Source organism: Aethalodelphis obliquidens, unplaced genomic scaffold, assembly GCF_003676395.1.
Source record: "Aethalodelphis obliquidens isolate GAN/ISIS:26980383/991018 unplaced genomic scaffold, ASM367639v1 scaffold45, whole genome shotgun sequence".
In the NCBI taxonomy this organism is placed as follows: Eukaryota; Metazoa; Chordata; class Mammalia; order Artiodactyla; family Delphinidae; genus Aethalodelphis; species Aethalodelphis obliquidens.
Window position 1 is genome coordinate 12670596 of NW_020837989.1, and position 27221 is coordinate 12697816.

A 27221-nucleotide genomic window follows, 5' to 3' on the forward strand; every position below is an offset into this window, starting at 1 on the left:
AGGTGACCATATGTGCATGGGTTTATCTCTGGGTATTCTGTCCTGTTCCACTGATCTATATTTTTGTTTTTGTGCCGGTACCATACTGTCTTGATTACTGTAGCTTTGTAGTATAGTCTGAAGTCCAGGAGCCTGATTCCTACAGCTCTGTTTTTCTTTCACAAGATTGCTTTGGCTATTCAGGGTCTTTTGTGTTTCCATACAAATTGTGAAATTTTTTGTTCTAGTTCTGTGAAAAATGCTATTAATAGTTTGATAAGGATTGCATTGAATCTGTAGATTGCTTTGAGTAGAATAATCCTTTTCATACAATGTTGATTCTTCCAATCCAAGAACATGGTATATCTCTCCTTCTGTTTGTATCATCTTTAATTTCTTTCATCAGTGTCTTATAGTTTTCTGCATACAGGTCTTTTGTCTCCATAGGAAGGTTTATTCCTAGGTATATTATTCTTTTTGTTACAATGGTAAACGGGAGTATTTCCTTAATTTCTCTTTCAGATTTTTCATCATTAGTGTATAGGAATGGAAGACATTTCTGTGCATCAATTTTGTATCCTGCTACTTTACCAAATTCATTGCTTAGCTCTAGTAGTTTCTGGTAGCATCTTTAGGATTCCCCATGTATAGTATCATGTCATCTGCAAACAGTGACAGCTTTACTTCTTCTTTTCCTATTTGGATTCCTTTTATTTCTTTTTCTTCTCTGATTGCTGTGGCTAAAACTTCCAAAACTGTGTTGAATAATAGTGGTGAGAGTGGACAACCTTGTCTTGTTCCTGATCTTAGTGGAAACGCTTTCAGTTTTTCACCATTGAGAATGATGTTGGCTCTGGGTTTGTCATATATGGCCTGTATTATATTGTGGTAGGTTTCCTCTATGCCCATTTTCTAGAGAATTTTTATCATAAATAGGTGTTGAATTTTATTGAAAGCTTTCTTTGCATCTATTGAGATTGTCATATGGTTTTTTTCCTTCAGTTTGTTAATTGGTGTATCACATTGATTGATTTGCATATTTTGAAGAATCCTTGCATTCCTGCAATAAACCCCTCTTGATCATGGTGTTTGATCCTTTAATATGCTGTTCTGTTCTGTTTGCTAGTATTTTGTTGAGGAGTTTTGCATCTATGTTCATCAGTGATATTGGCCTGTAGTTTTCTTTTTTTGTGACACCTTTGTCTGGGTTTGGTATCAGGGTGTTGGTGGCCTTGTACAATGCGTTTGGCAGTGTTCCTTCCTCTGCTATATTTTGGAAGAGTTTGAGAATGATAGATGTTAGCTCTTTTCTAAATGTTTGATAGAATTCACCTGTGAAGCCATCTGGTCCTGGGTTTTTGTTTGTTGGAAGATTTTTAATCAAGTTTCAATTTCAGTGCTTGTGATTGGTCTGTTCATATTTTCTATTTCTTCTTGATTCAGTCTTGGAAGTTTGTACTTTTCTAAGGATTTGTCCATTTCTTCCAGGTTGTCCATTTTATTGGCATATAGTTGCTTGTAGTAGTCTCTCATGATCCTTTGTATTTCTGCAGTCAGTTGTCACTTCTCCTTTTTCATTTCTAATTTTGTTGATTTGAGTCTTCTCCCTTTTTTTCTTGATGAGTCTGGCTAATGGCTTATCAATTTTGTTTATTTTCTCAAAGAACCACCTATTGTTTCCTTCATTTCTTTTGCATTTATTTCTGCTCTGATCTTATGATTTCTTTCCTTCTGCTAACTTTTTATTTGCTTGTTCTTCTTTCTCTAATTGTTTTCTGGTGGAAGGTTAGAGTTTTCTTGTTTCTTGAGGTAGGATTGTATTGCTATAAACTTCCCTCTTACAACTGCTTTTTCTGCATTCCATAGGTTTTTGTCTTCGTGCTTTCATTGTCACTTGTTTCTAGGTGATTTTTGACTTCCTCTTTGATTTTTTCAGTGCTCCCTGGCTTATTTAGTCGTGCATTGTTTGACTTCCATGTTTTGTATTTTTTACAGTTTTCTTCCTGTAATTGATATCTAGTCTAATAGCATTGTGGTCGGAAAAGATACTTGATACAACTTCAATTTTCTTAAATATACAAAGACTGGATTTCTGACCCAAGCTATGATCTGTACTGGAGAATGTTCCATGAGCACTTGAGGAGAATGTGTATTCTGTTGTTTTTGGATGGAATGTCCTATAAATATCAATTAAGTCCATCTTGTTTAATGTATCATTTAAAGCTTGTGTTTCCTTATTTATTTTCATTTTGGATGATCTGTCCATTAGTGAAAGTGGGGTGTTAAAGTCTCCTACTATGATTGTGTTACTCTCGTTTTCCCCTTTTATGGTCATTAGCATTTGCCTTATGTATTGAGGTGCTCCTTTGTTGGGTGCATAAATATTTACAATTGTTATATCTTATTCTTGGATTGATATCTTGATCATTATGTAGTGTCCTTCTTTGTCTCTTGTAATAGTCTTTACTTTAAAGTCTATTTTTTCTACTATGAGAATTGCTACTCCAGCTTTTGTTTGATTTCCATTTGCATGGAATATCTTTTTCCATCTGCTCACTTTCAGTCTGTACGTGTCCCTAGGTCTGAAGTGGGTCTCTTGTACACTGCACATATATGGGTCTTTTTTTTTTTTCTTCTGTGGTACACGAGCGTCTCACTGTTATGGCCTCTCCCGTTGTGGAGCACAGGCTCTGGACGTGCAGGTTCAGCGGCCATGGCTCACAGGCCCAGCCGCTCTGTGGCATATGGGTTCTTCCTGGACTGGGACACAAACCCACGTCCCCTGCATCAGCAGGCAGACTCTCAACCACTACGCCACCAGGGAAGCCCTGATTCTTGTTTTTGTATCCATTCAGCCAATCTATGTATTTTGGTTGGAGCATTTAATCCATTTACACTTAAGGTAATTATCGACATGTATGCTCCTATTACCATTTTCTTAATTGTTTTGGGTTTGTTATTGTAGGTCTTTTCCTTCTCTTGTGTATCCTGCCTAGAAAAGTTCCTTTAGCATTTGTTGTAAAGCTGGTTTGGTGGTGCTGAATTCTCTTAGCTTTTGCCTGTCTGTAAAGCTTTTAATTTCTTCATCAAATCTGAATGAGATCCTTGCTGGGTAGAGTAATCTTGTTTGTAGGTTTTTCCATTTCATCACTTTAAATATGTCCTGCCACTCCCTTCTGGCTTGCAGGGTTTCTGCTGAATGATCAGCTGTAAACCTCATGGGAATTCCATTGTATGTTATATGTTGTTTTTCCCTTGCTGCTTTTAATATTTTTTCTTTGTATCTAATATTTGGTAGTTTTATTAATATGTGTCTTGGCGTGTTTCTCTTTGGATTTATCCTGTAAGGGACTCTCTGTGCTTCCTGAACTTGATTGACTATTTCCTTTCCCATATTAGGGGAGTGTTCAAGTATAATCTCTTCAAATATTTTCTCAGTCCCTTTCTTTTTCTCTTCTTCTTCTGGGACAGCTATAATTCAAACGTTGGTGCATTTAATGTCCCAGAGATCTCTCAGGTTGTCCTGAGTTCTTTTATTCTTTTTTCTTTATTCTGCTCTGCAGTAGTTATTTTCAATATTTTATCTTCCAGGTCACTTATGCATTCTTCTGCCTCAGTTATTGTGCTATTGTTTCCTTCTAAGGAATTTTTTGTTTCATTCATTGTGTTGTTCATGGTTGTTTGTTTGCTCTTTAGTTCTTGTCAGTCCTTGTTTTTTTAATTTTTTAATTTAATTTAATTTAATTTTTATACACCATGTCCTTATCAGTCATCAGTTTTATACACATCTGTGTATACATGTCAATACCAATTGCCCAATTCATCACACCACCACCACCACCACCCCTCCCATTGCTTTCCCCCCTTGGTGTCCTTACGTTTGTTCTCTACATCTGTGTCTCAATTTCCGCCCTGCAAACTAGTTCATCTGTACCATTTTTCTAGGTTCCACATACATGTGTTAATATATGATATTTGTTTTTCTCTTTCTGACCTACTTCATTCTTTATGACAGTCTCTAGATCCATCGACATCTCAACAAATGACCCAATTTAGTTCCTTTTTATGGCTGAGTAATATTCCATTGTATATATGTACCACAAGTTCTTTATCCATTCATCTGTCGATGGGCATTTAGGCTGCTTCCATGACCTGGCTATTGTAAATAGTGCTGCAATGAACATTGGGGTGCATGTGTCTGTTTGAATTATGGTTTTCTCTGTGTATATGCCAAGTAGTGGGATTGCTGGATCATATGGTAGTTCTATTTTTAATTTATTAAGGAACCTCCATACTGTTCTCCATAATGGCTCTATCAATTTACATTCCCACCAGCAGTGCAGCAGGGTTCCCCTTTCTCCACACCCTTTCCAGCATTTGTTGTTTGTAGAGTTTCTGATGATGCCCATTCTAATTGGTGTGAAGTGATGCCACATTGTCGTTTTCATTTGCATTTCTCTAATAATTAGTGATGTTGAGCAGCTTTTCATTCGCTTTTAGCCGTGTGTACGTCTTCTTTGGAGAAATGTCTATTTAGGTCTTCTGCCGATATTTGGATTGGGTTGTTTGTTATTTTTAATATTGAGCTGTATGTGCTGTTTATATATTTTGGAGATTAATCCTTTGTCCGTTGATTCGTTTGCAAATATTTCCTCCCATTCTGAGGGTTGTCTTTTCATCTTGTTTACGGTTTCCTTTGCTGTGCAAAAGCTTTGATGTTTCATTAGGTCCTATCTTTTTATTTTTCTTTTAATTCCCATTACTCTAAGAGGTGGATCAAAAAAGATCTTGCTGTGATATATGTCAAAGAGTGTTCTTCCTGTGTTTTCCTCTAAGAGTTTTATAGTGTCCGGTCTTACATTTAGGTCTCTAACCCATTTTGAGTTTATTTTTGTGTATGGTCTTAGGGAGTGTTCTAATTTCATTCTTTTACATGTAGTTGTCCAGTTTTCCCAGCACCACTTATTGAAGACTGTCTTTTCTCCATTGTATACCCTTGCCTCCTTTGTCAAAAATTATTTGCCCAGAGGTGCATGGGTTTATCTCTGGGCTTTCTATCTTGTTCCATTGATCTATGTTTCTGTTTTTGTGCCAGTACCATATTGTCTTGATTACTGTGGCTTTGTAATATAGCCTAAAGTCAGGGATTCTGATTCCTCCAGCTCCTTTTTTTTCCCCTCAAGACTGCTTTGGCTATTTGGGATCTTTTGTGTCTCCATACAAATTTTAAGTTTTCATTCCATAAAAAATGCCATTGGTAATTTGATAGGGATTGCATTGAATCTGTAGATTACTTTGGGTAGTGTAGTCATTTTCACAATATTGATTCTTCCAATCCAAGAAAATGTATATCTCTCCATCTGTTAGTATCATCTTTAATTTCTTTCATCAGTGTCTTATAGTTTTCTGCACAAGGTCTTTTGTCTCCCTAGGTAGGTTTATTCCTAGGTATTTTATTCTTTTTGTTGCAATGGTAAATGGGAGGGTTTCCTTAATTTCCCTTTTCAATTTTTCATTATTAGTGTATAGGAATACAAGAGATTTCTGTGCATTAATTTTGTATCCTGCAACTTTACCAAATTCATTGATTAGCTCTATTAGTTTTCTGGTGTCATCTTTAGGATTCTCTATGTATAGTATCATGTGATCTGCAAAGAGTGACAGTTTTACTTCTTCTTTTCCAATTTGTATTCCTTTTATTTCTTTTTCTTCTCTGATTGCCATGGCTAGGACTTGCAAAACTATGTTGAATAATAGTGGTGAGAGTGGGCTTCCTTGTCTTTTTCCTGATCTTAGAGGAAATGCTTTCAGTTTTTCACTATTGAGAATGATGTTGCTGTGGGTTTGTCATATATGACCTTTATTATGTTGAGGTAGGTTCCCTCTATATGCACTTTCTGGAGAGTTTTTTTTATCATAAATGGTCGTTGAATTTTCAAAAGCTTTTTCTGCATCTGTTGAGATGATCATATGGTTTATTTTCTTCAATTTGTTAATATGGTGTATCACATTGATTGATTTGTATATATTGAAGAATCCTTGCATCCCTGGGATAAAATCCACTTGATCATCCTGTATGATCCTTTTAATTTGTTGTTGGATTCTGTTTGCTAGTATTTTGTTGAGTATTTTTGCATCTATATTAATGAGAGATATTGGTCTGTAATTTTATTCTTTTGTAGTATCTTAGTCTTGTTTTGGTATCAGGGTGATTGTGGCCTCATAGAATGAGTTTGGGAGTGTTCATTCCTCCTGAATTTTTTGGAAGAATTTGAGAAGGATGGGTGTTAGCTCTTCTCTAAATGTTTGATAGAATTCTCCTGTGAAGCCATCTGGTCCTGGACTTTTTTTTGTTGGAAAAGTTTTAATCACAGTTTCAATTTCCTTACTTGTGATTGGTCTGTTCATATTTTCTGTTTCTTCCTGGTTCAGTCTTGGAAGGTTATACCTTTCTAAGGATTTGTCCATTTCTTCCAAGTTGTCCATTTTATTGGCATAGAGTTGCTTGTAGTAGTCTCTTAGGATGCTTTGTATTTCTGCGGTGTCTGTTGTAACTTCTCCTTTTTCATTTTTCATTTTAATGATTTGAGTCCTCTCCCTCTTTTTCTTGATGAGTCTAGCTAAAGATTTATCAATTTTGTTTATCTTCTCAAGGAACCAGCTTTTAGTTATATTGATCTTTGCTATTGTTTTCTTTGCTTCTGTTTCATTTATTTCTGCTCTGATCTTTATGATTTCTCTCCTTCTGCTAACTTTGGGTTTTGTTTGTTCTTGTTTCTCTAGTTCCTTTAGGTGTAACGTTAGATTTTTATTTGAGTTTTTTTTGTTTCTTGAGGTAAGCTTGTGTAGGTATAAACTTCCCTCTTAGAACTGCTTTAGCTGCATCCAATAGGTTTTGGATCATCGTGTTTTCATTGTCATTTGTCTCTAGGTGTTTGTTGATTTCCTCTTTGATTTCTTCAGTGATCTCTTGGTTACTTAGTAATGTATTGTTTAGCCTCCATGTGTTTGTGTTTTTTAGGGGTTTTTTCCCCCTGTAATTGATTTCTAATCTCATAGAGTTGTGGTCAGAAAAGATGCTTCATATGATTTCAATTTTCTTAAATTTAATGATGCTTGATTTGTGACCCAGGATGTGATCTATCCTGGAGAATGTTCCATGTGCACTTGAGAAGAATGTGTGATCTGCTCTTTTTGGATGGAATGGCCTGTAAATATCAGTTAAATCTATCTGGTCTATTGTGTCATTTAAGGCTTCTGTTTCCTTATTTATTTTATTTTGAATGATCTGTCCATTGGTGTAAGTGAGGTGTTAAAGTCTCCCACTATTATTGCGTTACTGTTGGTTTCATCTTTTAAGGCTGTTAGCATTTGCATTATGTATTGAGGTGCTCCTATGTTGGGTGCATATATATTTATAATTGTTATATCTTCTTCTTCGATTGATCCCTTGATCATTATGTAGTGTCCTTCCTTGTTTCTTGTAACATTCTTAGTTTAAAGTCTATTTTATCTGATATGAGTATTGCTACTCCAGATTTTATTGATTTCCATTTGCATGGAATATCTTTTTCCATCCCCTACTTTCAGTCTGTATGTGTCCCTAGGACTGAGGTGGTCTCTTGTAGACAGCATATATATAGGTCTTGTTTTTGTATCCATTCAGCAAGCCTGTGTCTTTTGTTTGGAGCATTTAAGCCATTCACGTTTAAGGTAATTATCGACATGTATGTTCCTATTACCATTTTCTTAATTGTTTTGGGTTTGTTTTTGTAGGTCCTTTTCTTCTCTTGTGTTTCCCACTTACAGAAGTTCCTTTAGCATTTGTTTTAAAGCTGGTTTGGTGGCGCTGAATTGTCTTGGCTTTTGCTTGTCTGTAAAGCTTTTGATTTCTCCATCAAATCTGAATTAGTTCTTTGCCCGGTAGAGTAATCTTGGTTGTAGGTTCTTCCCTTTCATCACTGTAAGTGTATCATGCCCCTCCCTTCTGGCTTGTAGAGTTTCTGCTGAGAAATCAGTTGTTAACCTTATGGGAGTTCCCTTGTATGTTATTTGTTGTTTTTCCCTTACTGCTTTCAATAATTTTTCTTTTTTTAAAATTTTTGCCAGTTTGATTACTATGTGTCTTGGCATGTTTCACTTTGGGTTTATCCTTTATGGGACTCTCTGCACTTCCTGGACTTGGGTGGCTATTCCCTTTCCCATGTTAGGGAAGTTTTCAACTATAATCCCTTCAAGTATTTTTGCAGGTCGTTTCTCTCTCTCTTCTCCTTCTGGGACCCCTATAATGTGAATGTTGTTGTGTTTAATGTTGTCCGTGAGGTCTCTCATGCTGTCTTCATTTCTTTTCATTCTTTTTTGTTTATTCTCTTCCGCAGCAGTGAATTCCACCATTTTGTCTTCCAGGTCACTTATCTGTTCTTCTTCCTCAGTTATTCTGCTATTGATTCCTTCTAGTGTAGTTTTCATTTCAGTTATTTTATTGTTCATCTCAGTTTCTTTGTTCTTTAATTCTTCTGGGTCTTGGTTAAGCATTTCTTGCATCTTCTCGATCTTTGCCTCCATTCTTTTTCTGAGGTCCTGGATTATCTTCACTATTATTATTCTGAATTCTTTTTCTGGAAGGTTGCCTATCTCCACTTTATTTAGTTGTTTTTTGGGGGGTTTATTTTATTTCTTCATCTGGTACATACCTTTTCATCTTGTCTTTATTTCTGTTAATGTGGTTTTTGTTCCACAGCCTTCTGGATTGTAATTCTTCTTGCTTCTGCTGTCTTCCCCCTTGGTGGATGAGGCTATATGAAACGCTTGTGCAAGTTTTTCTTTTAGGTCCTTGTTAAACATGTCTTTTATTTTCTATTTCCAAGATTTTAGATCATGTTTACTATGACTTCTCTGAATTCTTTTTCGGGTAGACTGCCCATTTCCTCTTCATTTGTTTGGTGTGCTTGCTCCTTCATCTGTTGCATATTTCTCTGTCTTCTCATTTTACTTAACTTACTGTGTTAGGGGTCTCCTTTCCGCAGGCTACAGTTTTGTAGTTCTTGTTGTTTTTGGTGTCTGCTGCCAGTGAGTAAGGTTGGTTGAGTGGGTTGTGTAGGCTTCTTGGTGGAGGGTACTAGTGCCTGTGTTCTGGTGGATGTGGCTAGATTTTGTCTTTCTGGTGGGTAGGACTGCTTCCAGTGGTGTGTTTTGGTGTGTCTGTGAACATTATGATTTTAGGCACCCTCTATGCTAATGGGAGCCTCCTGTTACTGTATTGCTAGTTGTTTAGCATGGGGAGTCCAGCACTGGAGCTTGCTGGTCATTGAATGGAACTGGGTCTTAGCGTTGAGATGGAGATCTTTCGGAGAACTCTCACCAATTGATATTGCATGGGGCCAGGAGGTGTCTGGTGGTCCAATGTCATGAACTCTGCTCTCCCAACTCAGAGGCTCAAGCCTGACTGCCAGCTGGAACACCAAGACCTTGTCAGCCAACTGGCCAGTTACGTGTGGTGTTTCTTGCCTTTTGGGAAGTCTGAGGTCTTCTGCCAGCGTTTAGTAGGTGTTCTTTAGGGGTTGTTCCACATGTGTATGTATTTTTGATGTATTTATGGGGAGGAAGGTGATCTCCACATCTTCCTTCTCCACCATCTTGAAGGTCCTCTTCCTATTTGCTCTTCATTTGTTTGGTCTGTTGGGTTTTTACCTTTCTACTTCATCTGCTACATATTTCTCTGTTTTCTCATTTTGTTTAACTTATTGTGTTTAGGGTCTCCTTTTCACAGGCTGCACTTTCTTAGTTCCTGTTATTTTTGGTGTCTGCCCCCAGTGGGTGAGGTTGGTTCAGTGGCTTGTGTAGGCTTCCTGCCAGAGGGGACTGGTGTCTGTATTCTGGTTGTTGGGGCTGTATCATGTCCTTCTGGTGGGCAGGGCTGCATCTCATGGTGTGTTTTGGAGTGTCTGTGAACTTAGTATGACTTTAGGCAGCCTTTCTGCTAATGGGTATGGTAGTATTCCTATCTTGCTAGTTGTTTTGCATGGGGTGTCCAGCACTTGATCTTGCTGGCTGTTGGGTGGAACTGGGTCTCAGTGTTGAGACAAAGATCTCTGGGAGAGCTCTTGCCAGTTGATATTATGTAGGGCCAGGAGGTTTCTGGTGGTCCAATGTCCTGCACTCAGCTCTCCCACCTTGGAGTCTCAGGCCCGACACCTGGCCAACGCACTAAGACCCTGCCAGCCACATAGCTCAGAAGAAAGGAAGAGAGAGAAAAAGAAAAACAAACTAAAAAACAAAAACAAAGAGACAAAACCCTAGGACAAATGGTAAAAGCAAAACTATACAGACAAAATCACACAAAGAAGCATACACATACACACTCACAAAAAGAGAAAAAGGAAAACAAAATATATATATATAAAGGAAGAGAGAAGCCAAAGCAGGAAACAAATCCACCAATGATAGTAAGCACTAAATACTATACTGAGATAAACATAAAACCAGAAAAAAATTAGATACAGAAAGCAAACCCCCAACTCTACATTTGCTCCCTGAGCCCACCACCTCAACTTTGGGAACGTTCATTGTCTGTTCAGGTATTCTTCAGATGCAGTGTTTATCAAGTTGATTGTGGTGATTTAATCTGCTGCTCCTGAGGCTGCATGGAGAAATTTCCCTTTCTCTTCTTTGTTTGCACAGCCCCTGGGGTTCAGCTTGGTTTTGGCCCTGCCTCTGCATGTAGGCAGCCCTCAGGAGTCTGTTCCCCACCCAGACATGAAGAGCTTAGAACAGCAGCTGATCAGGGCTCTCTTACTCAGGCCAGGGGGAGAGAGGGGTATGGTAGTCATAATTGGAATGTGGGGCGAACCTGAGGTGGCAGAGGCCAGTGTGACATTGAAACAGGCTGAGGCGCACTGTGTGTTCTCCTGGGGAAGTTATCCCTTGATCTTGGGCCCCTGGCAGTGGCATGCTTCACAGGCTCCCTGGGGGGGTGTTGATAGTGACTTGTGCTTGCACACAGGATGCTTGGTGGCAGCAGCCCAGCCTAGCGTTTCATGCCTGTTTCTGGGGTCTGAGCTGATAGCCGCAGCTCGCGCCTGTCTCTGGAGTCTGTTTAGGTGGTGCTCTACCTTCTGTGGGCACACAGGGAAGGAATCCACTCTCCTTACACACCCTGAAACAATGGTCTCTTTCCTCTTAGGCAGGTCCAGACATTTCCTGGACTCCCTCCTGGCTAGCTGTGGCACACTAGCCCCTTTCAGGCTGTGTTCACACAGCCAACCCCAGTCCTCTCCCTGGAATCTGACCTCCGAAATCTGAGCCTCAGCTCCCAGCCCCCACCTGCCCCAGCGGGTGAGCAGAGAAGCCTCTCGGGCTGGTGAGTGCCGGTTGGCACTGATCCTCTGTATGGGAGTCTCTCCACTTTGCTCTCTGCACCCCTGTTCTGTGATCTCCTCCATGGCTCCAAAGCTTCCTCCCCGCCCACCCCACATCCCCACCAGTGAAGGGGCTTCCTACTGTGCGGAAACTTTTTTTCCTTCACAGCTCCCTCCCAGAGGTGCAGGTCCTGTCCCTATTCTTTTGTCTCTGTTTTTCCTTTTTTCTTTTGCCCTACCCAGGTATGTGGGGAGTTTCTTGCCTTTTGGGAAGGGTGAGGTCTTCTGCCAGCATTCAGTAGGTGTTCTGTAGGAGTTGTTCCACGTGTAGATGTATTTTTCATGTATTTGTGGAGAGGAAGGTGATCTCCATGTCTTTCTCCTCTGCCATCTTGAAGGTCTGCTGCTTAGCTTTATTTTGTGTAATGAGATTTAACTTAAGATTCTCTTCTTAAGCCAAATCCAGGTCATCTTTCTTACTTGCAAAGTGTGCCTTCACGGGCTTCTGCAGCACAGTGGATTTGTTTTGTTTAAGGTCTTTGACTTTAACAGCAAGTCTCCTGTGGGTTGTCAGCAAGCTGGGAGACACTGGTCATCTGAGTGTATCCAAACCAGAAAGCAGACTTTTTTTTGTCCTTTGTGCTTAGTCTAGTTTCACTTGCTCATTGGGTACCATTACCCACTTCTGTGGGTCTTCATCCTGCAGCGGGCACTTCAGAAGAGAGTTCCTAATGTGAAACGGCTGCACCAGCACCTCAGCTTAGATGCTGTGGATGACTCTCCATGTTTATTTTAAAATAAACTTTTATTTTCAATCGTAACATGAAGTAAAGTTTAGTAGGGTCATGGTCTTTGGACTAGGACCATGTCATTGACCTAATTTTCAATCTTGGTTCTGCCACCTGCTTGTGTTTGGCCCTTCCGCTAGTTACTAAGCATTTCTGTGCCTCACTTTCCTTTTCTGTGAAACAAGAGGCTCTGAGTCTTGTGAGGAATAAAGACATGCTTGTAAATTGTTAAGCACAGTGTGCAAAACTAAGTAAATGTTCAGGAATTTGTTATTACTGTGAGCAGGCAACTTACTAAGGTTTTTTTGTTTTGTTTTGTTTTTGTTTTTGTTTTTGCGGTATGCAGGCCTCTCACTGTTGTGGCCTCTCCCATTGCGGAGCACAGGCTCCGGATGCGCAGGCCCAGCGGCCATGGCTCACGGGCCCAGCCATTCCGCGGCATGTGGGATCCTCCCGGACCAGGGCACGTACCTGTCTCCCCTGCATCGGCAGGCAGACTCTCAACCACTGTGCCACCAGGGAAGCCCAGTTACTAAGTTTTAAAAGGATTAAAAAAATGTTATGACATGGTACCTAGCCTCACGGAATTTATGCTCCAATGAGAACATTTGACATATACTTAGAGTACAAGGGAATTTATAAGAGCTTTTTAGACACTTAAAAGCCAAGCACTGTGGGGATGCAGAGAAGAAAGGGTACTTTCCATGTGGGATATTAGGAAAAGGTTCATGGTAAATAGGATGTTCTTGAGAGAACATTAGGGTTTTGTCTGGTGGGCAAGGAAGGCGAGGAAGGAGGAGTGGAGGAGGGAGAGAAGGAAAAGGAAGGAAAGGCTTTCCAGGCCGAGGGAGCAGCTGGAGCTTGGAAAGGTAAATAGTTCTGCATGGCTGGAGCTGAGAGTGAGGTGTGTGGTGAATTGGGAGGTGAGAGTGGCAGGTGTGGTGAGGATAGAGATGTGGAAATCATGGTGGATTTACGAAGCCATGTTATAGTGTCTGAACTTTTTATAAGCCATGGTAGAAACAACATTTTAGGAAACAGAATCACATCATCAACTCTGAAGCAATAGGTTGGAGGATGCAGGGGAACTTGGAAATCCCATGTTATGTTGGTAGTCTGTGAGAGCAGTTCAGATGAGCCATAGTGAAAAAAACTGGGTGGGGACATTTCAAGTTAAAGGAAAGACAGAAATAGAGAGATATATTTTAGAGGTGAACCTAAAAGGATCTGGTGACCATCTGGACATGGGTAGTGAGGGAGAGGGAAGTATTAAAGTAGAGAAATTTTGAAGACAGATGTTGGTAGGAGGGGATAGACTAGAGGCTGAAAAATCTCATGCCTATAAGGAGAAGACAGGTAAGGGATATGAATGAAGGAGGCTAGATTGGGAATATGACAGGGAGGGGTTGGTCTGTGGAAACTGCCCCGTCTGCTAAAGGGAACAGCCTCTACTCAGCCTCGACTAGTCATTACTGTAGAGAAATTTATGTGTAGTGGTATCAGATCTTTCAGTTTTCAAGAGAAACTAAAATTTCAAAGTTGAAAGTAATTTATCCTGATTTATTTCTTTAGATTTCATTTTTTCAAAAAACACTGTGTGGGTCAAACAAAACAGAGGGTGAGAGTTGAAAACCTAGGATGCATTGCTAATTTTCCTGATTGCCTGATATTTTCATCCGTATATCTTTTAAAATTACTGCTTATATTTCCATTTAAAACATTTACATGCACTTTTCCAATTGTTTTAGGATGAATAGTATGAATACTTACTGATTACTATTAGTACGTATCTCAAACAAATAGTCCATTTGTGTCTGTTTCCACAGTGGTTTCTTTTGCAACACATGCGATTCAAGAGATCTTAAGATGTGATCAATACATCCAAAATATGTACTCTGAAATAAATGGATGGGTTTTCAGACTGGGGGATATATGTGTATGCATGTTGCTGTTGTTTATGCAGTTTCAAGGGAAAATGTAGACAATTGTATTTTTGAATAGATAACTTCTGGGACTTGAAATGCAAGAGCACAAAGAAGGAAATTTTAGAAGTCTAGATGACAGCACAAAGAAAGGAACGAGATCTGGGTAAAAGAGCTTTATTCAACCCAACCATAAAAGTCCCTTATCTTCTGAATGGGGTAGGATGATAGCTCAACTTTTATTTTAACTGGCATCTTTCAAGAAATACTGAAAGAAAAAAATGCATTGGTGTGAAGTAGAATGGAGGTGTGATTTACAAAAATTCAGATGTTTCAATATAAGCATCCACATCAAATCTATGCATAATTTGTTTTTATGTAGCAAGCTTTGATGTCATTGAAATAATGGAAAAATTTTTTGACAGAAATATTATTTGTTAAGGTTTTGAAAAAATAAGAGTGTGTATTTCATTACTGAGAAAAAGCTAATAGAAGAGAGTAGGGTGTCAGGCATAATTCTGAAAGTAAAATGGATCAATGAATTTTGCTCCCAATCATTTCATCTTCCCAATGTGCTATTCATCTTACAGCTGGTTGCCTGGTAACCTGGTGATTATCAGGGGCAGTCATGGCATATCAACATTGAGGGTACAGCTGATTGTGCACGTGATTCCTGCTCTCTTTCAATCTGAGTAGGTAGTGATGGGTGAGTGTCTTGTCTAAGAGGAAGGGCTTTATTGGTGCAGGGAAAGAATGCTGGATATCAGATGATAATCCCACCTCTACCACATACTGGCTGTGACTCTTGGGAAAGTCATTTGACCTCAGACAGCCTCAGTTTCCTCATCTGTACAATAGAGGTAACTTTAGCTTCTACCTCTCAAAGTTGTGAATCTTACATGAGATCATGCATTAAAATGTGCAGATAGAAAGTACGATTATTTTAAATATTAACAGCCAGCACTACAATCACTACTACTAAAATGAATAACGCATGCTGTTATTGGAGACCGTTGAAGTTATTTGTTACTGGGAGCTGAATTAAATAGCTAATGATTATGTTTTATGAGTCGTGTGGAATTCTTCAGTTGAAATTTAGAAAACCTGACTTTGGCCAGTTAAAGCCAAGAGGAATTTACCGAAGGATATTCATAGTGCGTATATTCAATGAGTGGCTCAGGTCCTTTATTACTAGCTCTTAAAAACTGACAAAATATTTTTGTTTGAATAGGCACCATTCACAACTGTCTTCAAACTGTCCTAGTAGATACAAAAATCTATGAAATCTACAAAGTGAGCTGTGCCCCTAGGATTAGGTAATTCCTTGCCTGCACAACTGTATGGATTCCTAGACACTTCATAAGTCCTCTAAATACGGTGGAGATCTTGTACACTCTGTGTGGGGACCATAGCACAAAGGAAGATCCTTGTCCTCTGAAAAGCTGGTCCTGAACCCAGCTGCTGGGAAATATCACTCTGAGTGGAGCAGAAGACATATTTCTACTGATGCATACCGTTTTCTTTTCCTGTTTTGGCATTTCCTTAATGTTATGGGTCATGCACCGACAGCACATACCACCTTACATTGTACCCATACTTGCAATAAATTTTCCTCAGAGCGGACTTACAGAAGAATACACTAAGATATAGCTTGGGGTGTGGTGTGTGATGATCAGTGTTGTGATTGACAGAAAGAATTTCAGAGAACTAGACTCATTGCCTGAATTTGTTTTAGATTGAGAAAGTGCTTCTGAGGAATGGCTTCATTTATTCATTAATTCAACAAATTATGATTATAAATGGCTAGAAACTGAGGATAGTGTGATGTGATGTGATGAGCAAGACCAGTACAGTTCTTATCCCTACTAAAGTAATACTGCAAACACACTGTAGCAATTAAGTGTCATCAGCGCTATGATAGAAAAAGTATAGCCACTTATGGAAATGAGTAGAAAGAATGCCTAATCGAAGGGTTCTGGGAAGATGTTATTATCTTGCTTTTGATTTGGCTCTGTCCCCCTTTAATGAAATCATTGACTTTTTTACTCTGCGCCAGGCACCTAGACAGATTTCTAGGTAAAAAAAAAAATATAGAACTCACATAGGAGCACAGCTGCCTTCATTTCCACTCTAAGCTTTGGGCCAGTGATAAAGGAAGGTGGATGAGATTTGGAAATGTGTATGACAAGGAAAGCACATGTCCCTGTGTCCTTGTTACAGGCAGAGATAGATTTATACAGATAATATTTCATAGATAACATAAAAATTTTAATTAAGATCTCAGTAGGCATTTAATACAGAACTCCTAAATGAAGTTGTTGTTGTTGTTGTTTTTCATTTGCTTTGATCAGCAAATTGTTTCCTGGGGTGATAATGACAGACGGCATGGTTTGGCAGGAGGATGAGCATACACACCTCACGTTCATAGATAAAACCATGCTGGCTGATGGCTCTGAGCCACCGAGAAGTCTCTAGTCAGAGACAGGCTTGGTGGGTGGAACAGGCGAGTGGATTGCTGTGGTTAACATTGCATTTTAGTGGAGACCTTCAAGATGGCGGAGGAGTAAGACGTGGAGATTGCCTTCCTCCACACAAATATATCAGAAATATATCTAAATGTGGAACAACTCCTACAGAACACCTACTGAACACTGGCAGAGGACCTCAGACTTCCCAAAAGGCAAGAAACTCCCCACATATGTGGGTAGGGCAAAAGAAAAAAGAAAAAACAGAGACAAAAGATTAAGGATGGTACCTGCATCTCTGGGAGGGAGCTGTGAAGGAGGAAACGTTTCCACACACTAGGAAGCCCCTTCACTGGTGGAGACGGGGGTGGTGTGGGGGAAGCATCGGAGCCACGGAGGAGAGCGCAGCAACAGGGGTGCGGAGGGCAAAGCGGAGAGATTCCTGCACAGAGGATCAGTGCCGACCAACACTCACCAGCCAGAGAGGTTTGTCTGCTCATCCGCCAGGGCAGGTGGGGGATGGGAGCTGAGACTCTGGCTTCAGAGGTCAGATCCCAGGGAGAGGACTGGGGTTGCCTGCATGAACACAGCCTGCAGGGGGCTAGTGCACCACAGCTAGCTTGGAGGGAGTCTGAGAAAAAGTCTGGAACTGCCTAAGGGGCAAGAAACTATTGTTTCGGGAAGCGCAAGGAGAGGGGATTCAGAGCACTGCCTAAAACACCTCCAGAGACGGGCGCGAGCTGCGGCTAACAGCGTGGACCCCAGAAACGGGCATGAGACACTAAGGCTGCTGCTGTAGCCACCAAGAAGCCTGTGTGCAAGCACAGGTCACTATCCACACCTCCCCTCCCGAGAGCCTGTGCAGCCCGCCACTGCCAGGGTCCCGTCATCCAGGGGCAATTTCCTCAGGAGAACACACGGCGCACCTCAGGCTGTTGCAACGTCATGTCAGCCTCTGCCTCTGCAGGCTGGCCGCACATTCTGTACTCCTCCCTCCCCCTGGCCTGAATGAGCCAGAGCTCCCTAATCAGCTGCTTCTGTAACCCTGTACTGTCTGAGTGAAGAACAGACGCCAGAGGGTGACCTACACGCAGAGGCAGGCCTAAATCCACAGCTGAAACCCAGGAACTGTGCGCAAAAAGAAGAGAAAGGGAAATCTCTTCCAGCAGCCTCAGGAGCAGCAGATTAAATCTCCGCAATCAACTTGATGTACCTGCATCTGTGGAATATCTGAATAGACAATGAATCATCCCAAATTGAGGCAGTGGACTTTGGGAGCAACTTTAGACTTGGGGTTTGCTTTCTGTATCTAATTTGTTTCTGGTTTTATGTTTATCTTAATTTAGTGTTCAGAGTTTATTATAATTGGTAGATTGGTTTATTGATTTGGTTGCTCTCTTCCTTTTATATATATATATTTTTTCCTTTTTTTCTTTTTATGAGTGTGTATGTGTATGCTTCTTTGTGTGACTTTCTCTGTATAGCTTTGCTTTACCATTTGTCCTAGCGTTCTCTCTGACCTTTTTTCTTTATTACTTTTTAATTATTTTTTATTTTTAATATTTTTAATTTTAATCATTTTCTTTGATTTTATTATTTTCTTTCTTTCTTTCCTTCTTTCTTTCCTTCTTTCTTCCTTCCTCCCTTCCTTCCTTCCTTCCTTCCTTCCTTCCTTTCTTTCTTTCTTTCTTTCTTTCTTTCTTTCTTTCTTTCTTTCTTTCTTTCTTCCTTTCTTCCTTTCTTTCTTCCTTTCTTTTCTGTCTTTTTTTCTGAGCCACATGGCTGACAGGGTCTCAGTGCTTCAGCTGGGTGTCAGGCCTGTGCCTCTGAGATGGGAGAGTCAAGTTCAGTACACTGGTCCACCAGAGACCTCCTGGCTCCACATAATAACAAGTGGCAAAAGCTCTCCCAAAGACCTGCATCTCAATGCTAAGACCCAGCTCCACTCAACGACCAGCAAGCTGCAGTGCTGGACACCCGATGTCAAACAACTACCAACACAGGAACACAACCCCACCCATTAGCAGAGAGGCTGCCTAAAATCATAATAAGGTCACAGACACCCCAAAACACACCGCTGGCCGAGATTCTGGCCACCAGAAAGACAAGATCCAGCCTCATCCACCAGAACACAGGCAACAGTCCCCTCCACCAGGAAGCTTACACAACCCAGTCAACCAACCTTACCCACTGGAGGCAGACACCAAAAACAACGGGAACTGGGAAGCTGCAGCCTGCTAAAAGGAGACTCCAAACACAGTAAGTTAAGCAAAATGAGAAGACAGAGAAACACACAACAGATGAAGGAGGAAGGTAAAAACCCATCAGACCAAACAAATGAAAAATAAATAGGCAGTATACCTGAAAGTAGGCATAGAGGGAACTTACCTCAACATAATAAAGGGTGTATGTGACAAACCCACTGTTAGCATCATCCTCAATGGTGAAAATCTGAAACTGTTTCCTCTACGATCAGGAACAAGACAAGGTTTTCCATTCTCACCACTATTATTCAACATAGTTTTGGAAGTTATAGACACAGAAATCAGAGAGGAAAAAAAAATAAAAGCAATCCAAATTGGAAAACAAAAGTAAAGCTGTCACTGTTTGCAGATGATGTGATACTATACGTAGAGAATCCTAAAGATGCTACCAGAAAACTACTAGAGCTAATCAATGAATTTGGTAAAGTAGCAGGATACAAAATTAATGCACAGAAATGTCTTGCATTCCTATACACTAATGATGAAAAATCTGAAAGAGAAATCAAGGAAACACACCCATTTACCCCTGCAACAAAAAGAATAAAATACCTAGGAATAAACCCACCTAAGGAAACAAGAGTCCTGGATGCAGAAAAGTATAAGACAGTGATGAAAGAAATGAAAGATTATACAAATAGATGGAGAGATATACCATGTTCTTGGATTGGAAGAATCAATATAGTGAAATGACTATACTACCCAACACAATCTACAGATTCAATGCAATCCCTATCAAACTACCAATGGCATTTTTCACAGAACTAGAACAAAATATTTCACAATTTGTATAGAAACACAAAAGACCCCGAATAGAAAAAGCAATCTTAAGGAAGAAAAACGGAGCTCAGAGAATCAGGCTCCTGGATTTCAGACTATGCTGCAAAGCTGCAGTAATCAAGACAGTATGGTACTGGCACAAAAACAGAAATATAGACCAATGGAACAGGATAGAAAGCCCAGAGGTAAACCCACGCACCTATGGTCACCTTATTTTTGATAAAGGAGGCAAGAATATACAATGGCGAAAAGACAGCCTCTTCAGTAAGTGGTGCTGGGAAAATTGGACAGCTACATGTAAAACAATGAAATTAGAACACTCCCTAACACCATACACAAAAATAAACTCAAAATGGATTAAAGTACTAAATTCAAGGCCAGACACTATCAAACTCTTAGAGGAAAACATAGGCAGAACACTCTAGGACATAGATCACAGCAGGATCCTTTTTGACCCACCTCCTAGAGAAATGGAAATAAAAACAAAAATAAACAAATGGGACCTCATGTAACTTAAAAGCTTTTGCACAGCAAAGGAAACCATAAAAAAGACAAAAAGACAACCCTCAGAATGGGAGAAGATATTTGGAATTGAAGCAACAGACAAAGGATTAATCTCCAAAATTTACAAGCAGCTCATGCAGCTCAATATCAAAAAAACACACAACCCAATCCAAAAAGAGGCAGAAGAATTAGGAGTGGGCGGGACTTCCGGATCCTACCTGAAGGAGGTCGTTTGGCTGCTTTTGCTGCCGTCTGCAGGACCCGAGGCTCAGGATCACTCGGTGGAGCCGAGCTTAGAGAAACTGGAAAGAGACTGAGGGGCGCCATCCACACTGCCCAGGAGTGAGCAGCTTGCGGAACCCGCTTCCAGGATTTTTGGCCTAGGTCTCCGCCATTATCCTGCACGTCTCCTGGCACCACCGCGACCACAGGGTCCTATGTCAACCAACGCGGTGCAGGACCCAGCCCAGAGTCCATGGCTTTTCATTGGCTGAGTCCTTTCCAGGAAAGAAGGAGTCTTCATCCATTTGGATTCCGTTATTGTTTCAGGTTCCCATGGTAGCAGCAGCATTTATGGTCCCTGGACAGGGCCATGTGATCTTTGAGGATGTGGCTATGTCCTTTTCCCAGGAGGAGTGGGGTCTCCTTAACGATGCTCAGAGACTCCTGTACTGTGACATGATGCTGGAGAACCTGTCACTTATAGACTCCCTGGGTTGTTAGCATGGAGTAGAAGCTGAGGAGGCCGTTTCTGAACAATGTGTTTCTGTAGAACAAGTGACAGAAGACAGGAATCCAAAGCTGGAGCCAGCTATCCTGAAGCCTCTGTCTTCTGATACAAGCGTCCTGGTGGAGAAAGATGTTTTGTACTTGGCTGACAATATGTTAATGTGCAGAGAGGTTGAGAAGGCTTTCCTAGGCAGCTTAGGCTTTCCCCAGCACCAGCCCTCCCATGATGGAGAGCATCCACGTAGAAGCAGGCAGAGAAGGGAGGTCTCTCACCCTGGGCAAGAGCATCACAAGTGCAGTGAATGTGGCAAAGCCTTCAGTAAAAAGTTTAAATTCACAGAGCACCTGAGAGTTCACACTGGAGAAAAACCTTATGAGTGCAGTGACTGTGGGAAGTTCTTTAGACACAGCTCCAGTCTTATTCATCATCAGAAAGTTCACACAGGAGAAAGGCCTTATGAGTGCTGTAATTGTGAGAAAGTCTGCCCACAAATATAAACTTTTTGAGCACCAGAGAATCCACACTGGAAAAAAGACCATATGAGTGTAATGAATGTGGGAAAGCCTTCCTTCGCAAGGATTCACTTGTTCAGCACCAAAAAATCCACACTGGAGAAAATCCTCATAAATGTGGTGAATGTGGAAAGTGCTTCCTGAACAAAAATAACCTTCTTGTGCACCAGAGGGTCCACAGTGGAGAAAGGCCTTATGGGTGTAGCAAATGTGGAAAGTCCTTTGTCTTCAAAAAAAAGGCTTCTTTATCACCAGCGAATCCACACTGGAGAAAGGCCTTACATGTGCAGTGAATGTGGGAAAGCCTATGTCTACAAAGGAAGTCTTATTGTGCATAAGAGAATTTACACTTTAGAGAAGGCTTATGGGTGTAACAAATGTGGGAAATTCTTTACAAGCAGTTTTGCCCTCAATAGACATGAGAATGTTCACACTGCATGAAGGTGTTATGAGTGCAGCGAATGTGGGAAAGCTCTCAATGACAAAGCTAAACTTGCTGAGCACCAGAGAATCCATACTGGAGAAAGACCCTATAAGTGTAATGAACGTGAGAAAGCCTTCATGCGCAAGTATACACTTGTTCAGCACCAAAAAGTCCACACTGGAGTAAAGCCTTTTAAATGCAGTGAATGTGGGAAGCCCTTCACTTACAAAACAAGTCTTGTTGTCCATCAGAGAATCCACACTAGAGAAAGGCCTTATATGTGCAGTGAATGTGGGGAAGTCTTTGTCTACAGAAGAAGTCTTGTTGTCCATCAGAGAATCCACACTAGAGAAAAGCCTTATGTATGTACTTCTTTGTAGGTAGCTCCAAACTCATAAAAAACAAAGTTCACACTAGGGCAATGCCTTCTGGACTTATGCTTTCCTTCACTTGAGTTAATATCTAACAGCACAATTCCTATGTAGTAGAGTAGGTGAATGTATACCTTATATGTGGCCTGTCAAACTTTTCTAAAATGGTAGTATATTTTTATAGTCTCACGAGAAGCAGCAGAACATGAGTTCCTGTTTTTTACCAACACTTGGTATGTTCAGGCTTTCTAATTTCAGTGATGTCATAGGTGTATCTAGTGATTTTAACTAACATTTCCCTATTGACACAATGTGAGTGGTTTTCCATGTGTTAATTTCCAACCATATTTCTTTTTTTAAATTTTTATTGGTGTATAGTTAATTTACAATGTTGTGTTTCAGGTGTACAGCAAAGTGAATCAGACAGCCATATTTCCTTTTTGAAATTTCTGTTCATATAATTTTGTCATCTTAAAAAAAAAAAAAAAAACCAAAAATGGGCAGAAGACCTAAATAGACATTTCTCCAAATAAGATATACAGATTGCCAACAAACACATGAAAGAATGCTCAATGTCACTAATCATTAGAGAAATGCAAATCAAAACTGCAATGAGGTATGACCTCACACCAGTCAGAATGGCCATCGTCAAATAATCTACAAACAATAAATGCTGGAGAGGTGTGGAGAAAAGGGAACCCTCTTGCACTGTTAGTGGGAATGTAAATTGATACAGTCACTATGAAGAACAGTATGGAGGTTCCTTACAAAACTAAAAATAGAACTACCATAGAACCCAGCAATCCCACTACTGGGCATACACCCTGAGAAAACCATAATTCAAATAGAGTCATTTACCAGAATGTTCATTGCAGCTCTATTTATAATAGCCCGGAGATGGAAACAATGTATGTGTCCATCGACAGATGAATGGATAAAGATGATGTGACCCATATATACAATGGAATATTACTCAGCCATTAAAAGAAATGAAATTGAGTTATTCATAGTGAGGTGGATGGACCTAGAGTCTGTCATACAGAGTGAAGTAAGTCAGAAAGAGAAAAACAAATAACATATGCTAACACATATATATGGAATCTAAAAAAAAAAAAAAAAAGGTCATGAAGAACTTAGGGGCAAGACAGGAATAAAGACACAGACCTACTAGAGAATGGACTTGAGCATATGGGGAGGGGGAAGGGTACGCTGGGACAAAGTGAGAGAGTGGCATGGACATATATACACTACCAAACGTAAAATAGATAGCTAGTTGGAAGCAGCTGCATAGCACAGGGAGATCAGCTCTGTGCTTTGTGACCACCTAGAGGGGTGGGATAGGGAGGGTGGGAGGGAGACGCAAGAGGGAGGAGGCATGGGGATATATGTATGGTTGATTCACTTTGTTATAGCAGAAACTAACACACCATTTTAAAGCAATTATACTCCAACAAAATTTTTAAACAAACAAACAAAAAACCCAAAAATTGCGTTTTAGCACAGGCATCCAAGGGTGCCAAGAACTGACAGCATGACAGCTAGCGAGAGAGGAAGCCAAGGCAGTTAAGGGTGGCCTCCAATTCATGGTTGACAGCCAGGGATAATTTGTGGTTAACAGATCAGGAAAACTTACAGCATATACATGCATCCTCACTCTGAAAGTGCTGTGAGTGAGATTGTCTCAGCGGAGTCTGTGCCTAGCTTTTTTGTTTTTTGTTTTTTTTTTGCCTAGCTTTGGACTTTAAACACTGACTGTTTAGTGTGGCAGTATCTCTAAGTCGTCTTAAGTTACTTACCTCACTTTAAATAGTGATATATGTGATGTATAAGCTAGTTTATTCTAGACTTTAAGCCTATGTTTTGTTTTGTTTTGATTGAATTTTACTTGATTTACAATGTTCTGTCAGTTTCTGGTGTACAGCAAATTGATTTTTATATATCTATTGTTTTTCAGATTCTTTTCCATTATAGGTTATTATAAGATATTGAATATAATTCCTTGTGTTATACAGTAGGACCTTGTTGTTTAATCCCAACTCCTAATTTATCCCTCCACTCTCCCCACCCTTTGGTAACCATAAGTTTATTTTCTAAGTCTTTGAGTCTGCTTCTGTTTAGATATGAACATAGATATGTTCATTTGTGTCATATTTTAAATTCCACATATAAGTGATATCATATGATATTTGTCTTTCTCCTCCTGACTTACTTCACTTAGTGTGATAATCTCTAGATCCATCCATGTTGCTGCAGATGACATTGTTTCATTATTTTTTATGGCTTAGTAGTATTTCATTGCATACATATACCACATCTTATTTATCCATTGATCTGTCAATGAACACTTGGGTTGCTTCCATGTCTTGGCTATTGTGAAAAGTGCTGCTATGAACATTGGGTTACATGTATGTTTTTGAATTAGTTTTCTCCAGATATATGCCCAGGAGTGGGATTACTGAATCATGTGATAACTCTATTATTAATTTTTGAAGAAACCTCCATACTGTTGTCCATAGTGGTTGTACCAATTTACATTTCCTCCAACAGTGTAGGAGGGTTCCCTTTTCTTCATACCCTCTCCAGCATTTGTTATTTGCAGACTTTTTAATGATGGCCATTCTGACTGGTGTGAGGTAAACATAAGGCCTTTGAATTGCCTCTCACACTGCCTAGAACACCCTGTCCTCAGATTGTCAGCTTAAATGGCAGTTCTTCAGAAAGTCTTTCCTGAGCCCCTGTTTAAAGAAGTTAGATGCAATAGCTTTCTGTTATATTACATTGCTTTATTATCTTGTAGCATATATCACTTTTTGGAATTATCTTAAAGTTTTGTAATAGTATTTTTCTTTGTTGTAGGTATCCCCTTTCTAGTCTGGAAACTCTCTGAGAATAAGGACTTTCTCTGTCTCATTCACCAATGGATCCTCAGGGCCTGGACTAGTCCCTGGCTTTTACGTCTCTCTGCACCTTCAAGGCAAGGATCATATCTTAGACAACTTGCCAAGTCTGATGCCACAGGACAGTAAGTGATTCCCATTAATACGTAGACCTATTTAATAAATACAATTGAGCTTTGTAGATGTAACCAGTAGTGAACATTAAGTGAGCACCTTGTTGGGAAAAAGGGCCATTTTTCTCTTAATCAACTTTTAAATTAATTTAAAACCAGCTATTATTTTTCTGTATTTGTGTGTTCAGCTTGCATTTGAGCATCATTTTGTGACAGGTGCTTTGAGAAGTGAAAGAGAAGAGTACAAGTGGTCGTTGCCTTTCAAAGTCTTCTACTCTGTTCTGAAAGACGTGGGTGAAGTTCATTTTCCTTTCTAATCTTTGGAAATGGTGCCTAGCTGTGTTCTTAGATAAATAATGCCTTTTTTAAAAAAAAAAAAATGAATAAATGGATAAAAGTAAAAATCACTGAATGAATGAAAAGAGGTGAATTAAGTGATAGGAATTAGAACCAGATGCAGCCAATTATCAGAGTCTTTGAGTCAGGGTGAAGAGATTTGATTGCATGAAGTCTTTGACTCATGAAGTAGACTTAATTTATTTTTCACCCAGTACAAACCATTCACTGTTTCCTTGTGTTCATGTTACTGTTTCTTACTACCATGGGTTGTTCTTGATGTCCCTGTGGCTGAAATGCATGCTGATAATCTTTGTATGTTTAAAATCCATTCACTGAAGATAAAAGCAAACATCATCATCTCAGTGAAATAGTTTACTACCTCCCTTGCAGCAAGAAATTTCTCCACCTCTGAATTCCTAGAATTCTCTATTGACTCTCTGCCTGTCACACATAACCCTTTTCATCTTATATTGCCATTATTTATGTCTGCGTTTAATCTTCTCTTTTAGACTCAGCTCCTTGAGGGTGGGCTTATTGATGATTTATCTGAGTAGCAAACTTTTAGTAATTCATTCAAAGAGTATTTACTGAAGACATTACATGTGAGGCAGAGTGCTAGTATTGGAGAAAGAGTTGTGAGCACCTAACATCGACAAGTCAAACACTAGTATGCCTTGGATTTTAGAGTTTAATACAGAGCAGAGTATTAATGGCTTTTTATTAGTTGAGCACATCAGACAATTTGATGAGATAATTATCTTAGCATATTGTAGCTGAAGACATAGGTTTTATTTATTTATTTATTCTGGATAAATGCATTTACTTTTTTTAATTATAGTTCATGTAAAGTATTATGTAAGTTACAGGTGTGCAATATAGTGATTCAAATTTTTTAAAGGTTATACTCCATTTATAGTTATTATAAAATATTGGCCTTATTCCCTCTGTTGTACCATGTATCCTTGAGGCTTATTTCACACATAATAGTTTGTACCTCTTAATCCCCTACCTGTTATGGCTCCTCCCCCTTCCCTCTCGACACTGGTAACCACTAGATTGCTCTCTATGTCTGTGAGTCTGCTTTTTTTTGTTATTGTTTTTATATTCACTAGTTTATTATAGTTTTTACATTCCACATGTGCTATCATACAGTATTTGTCTTTCTCTGTCCCATTTATTTCACTTAGCATAATGCCCTCCAAGTCCATACATGTTACTGCAGCTGGCAATTTTTCATTATCTTTTATGGCTGAGTAGTATTCCATTGTGTATATATACCACACCGTCTTTTTTTTAACATCTTTATTGAAGTATAATTGCTTTACAATGGTGTGTTAGTTTCTGCTTTATAACAAAGTGAATCAGCTATACATATATCCCCATATCTCCTCCCTCTTGAGTCTCCCTCCCACCCTCCCTATCCCACCCCTCTAAGTGGTGACAAAGCACTGAGCTGATCTCCCTGTGCTATGCGGCTGCTTCCCACTAGCTATCTATTTTACATTTGGTAGTATATATAAGTCCATGCCAGCCTCTCACTTCGTCCCAGCTTACCTTTCCCCCTCCCTGTGTCCTGAAGTCCATTCTCTATGTCTGTGTCTTTATTCTTGTTCTGCCCCTAGGTTGTTCAGAACCATTTTCTTTTTTTCTTTTTTAGATTACATATATACGTGTTAGCATACGGTATTTGTTTTTCTCTTTCTGACTTACTTCACTCTGTATGACAGACTCTAGGTCCATCCACCTCACTACAAATAACTCAATTTCATTTCTTTTAAT

At 39.7% G+C, this 27221-nt stretch overlaps 1 protein-coding gene across 1 annotated transcript in view; it reads left to right on the forward strand.

Annotated features, from left to right (window-relative positions):
* Positions 1 to 22102, forward strand: part of LOC113606777 (zinc finger protein OZF-like) — a 56659-nt gene extending 34557 nt beyond the window's left edge. The window contains 5 exon segments of the mRNA XM_027081401.1: positions 20780 to 21237; positions 21321 to 21537; positions 21539 to 21628; positions 21722 to 21724; positions 21800 to 22102. Of these exon segments, the coding sequence (XP_026937202.1) occupies positions 20780 to 21237; positions 21321 to 21537; positions 21539 to 21628; positions 21722 to 21724; positions 21800 to 22102 (1071 nt within the window).
* The last annotated feature ends 5119 nt before the right edge of the window (positions 22103 to 27221 follow it).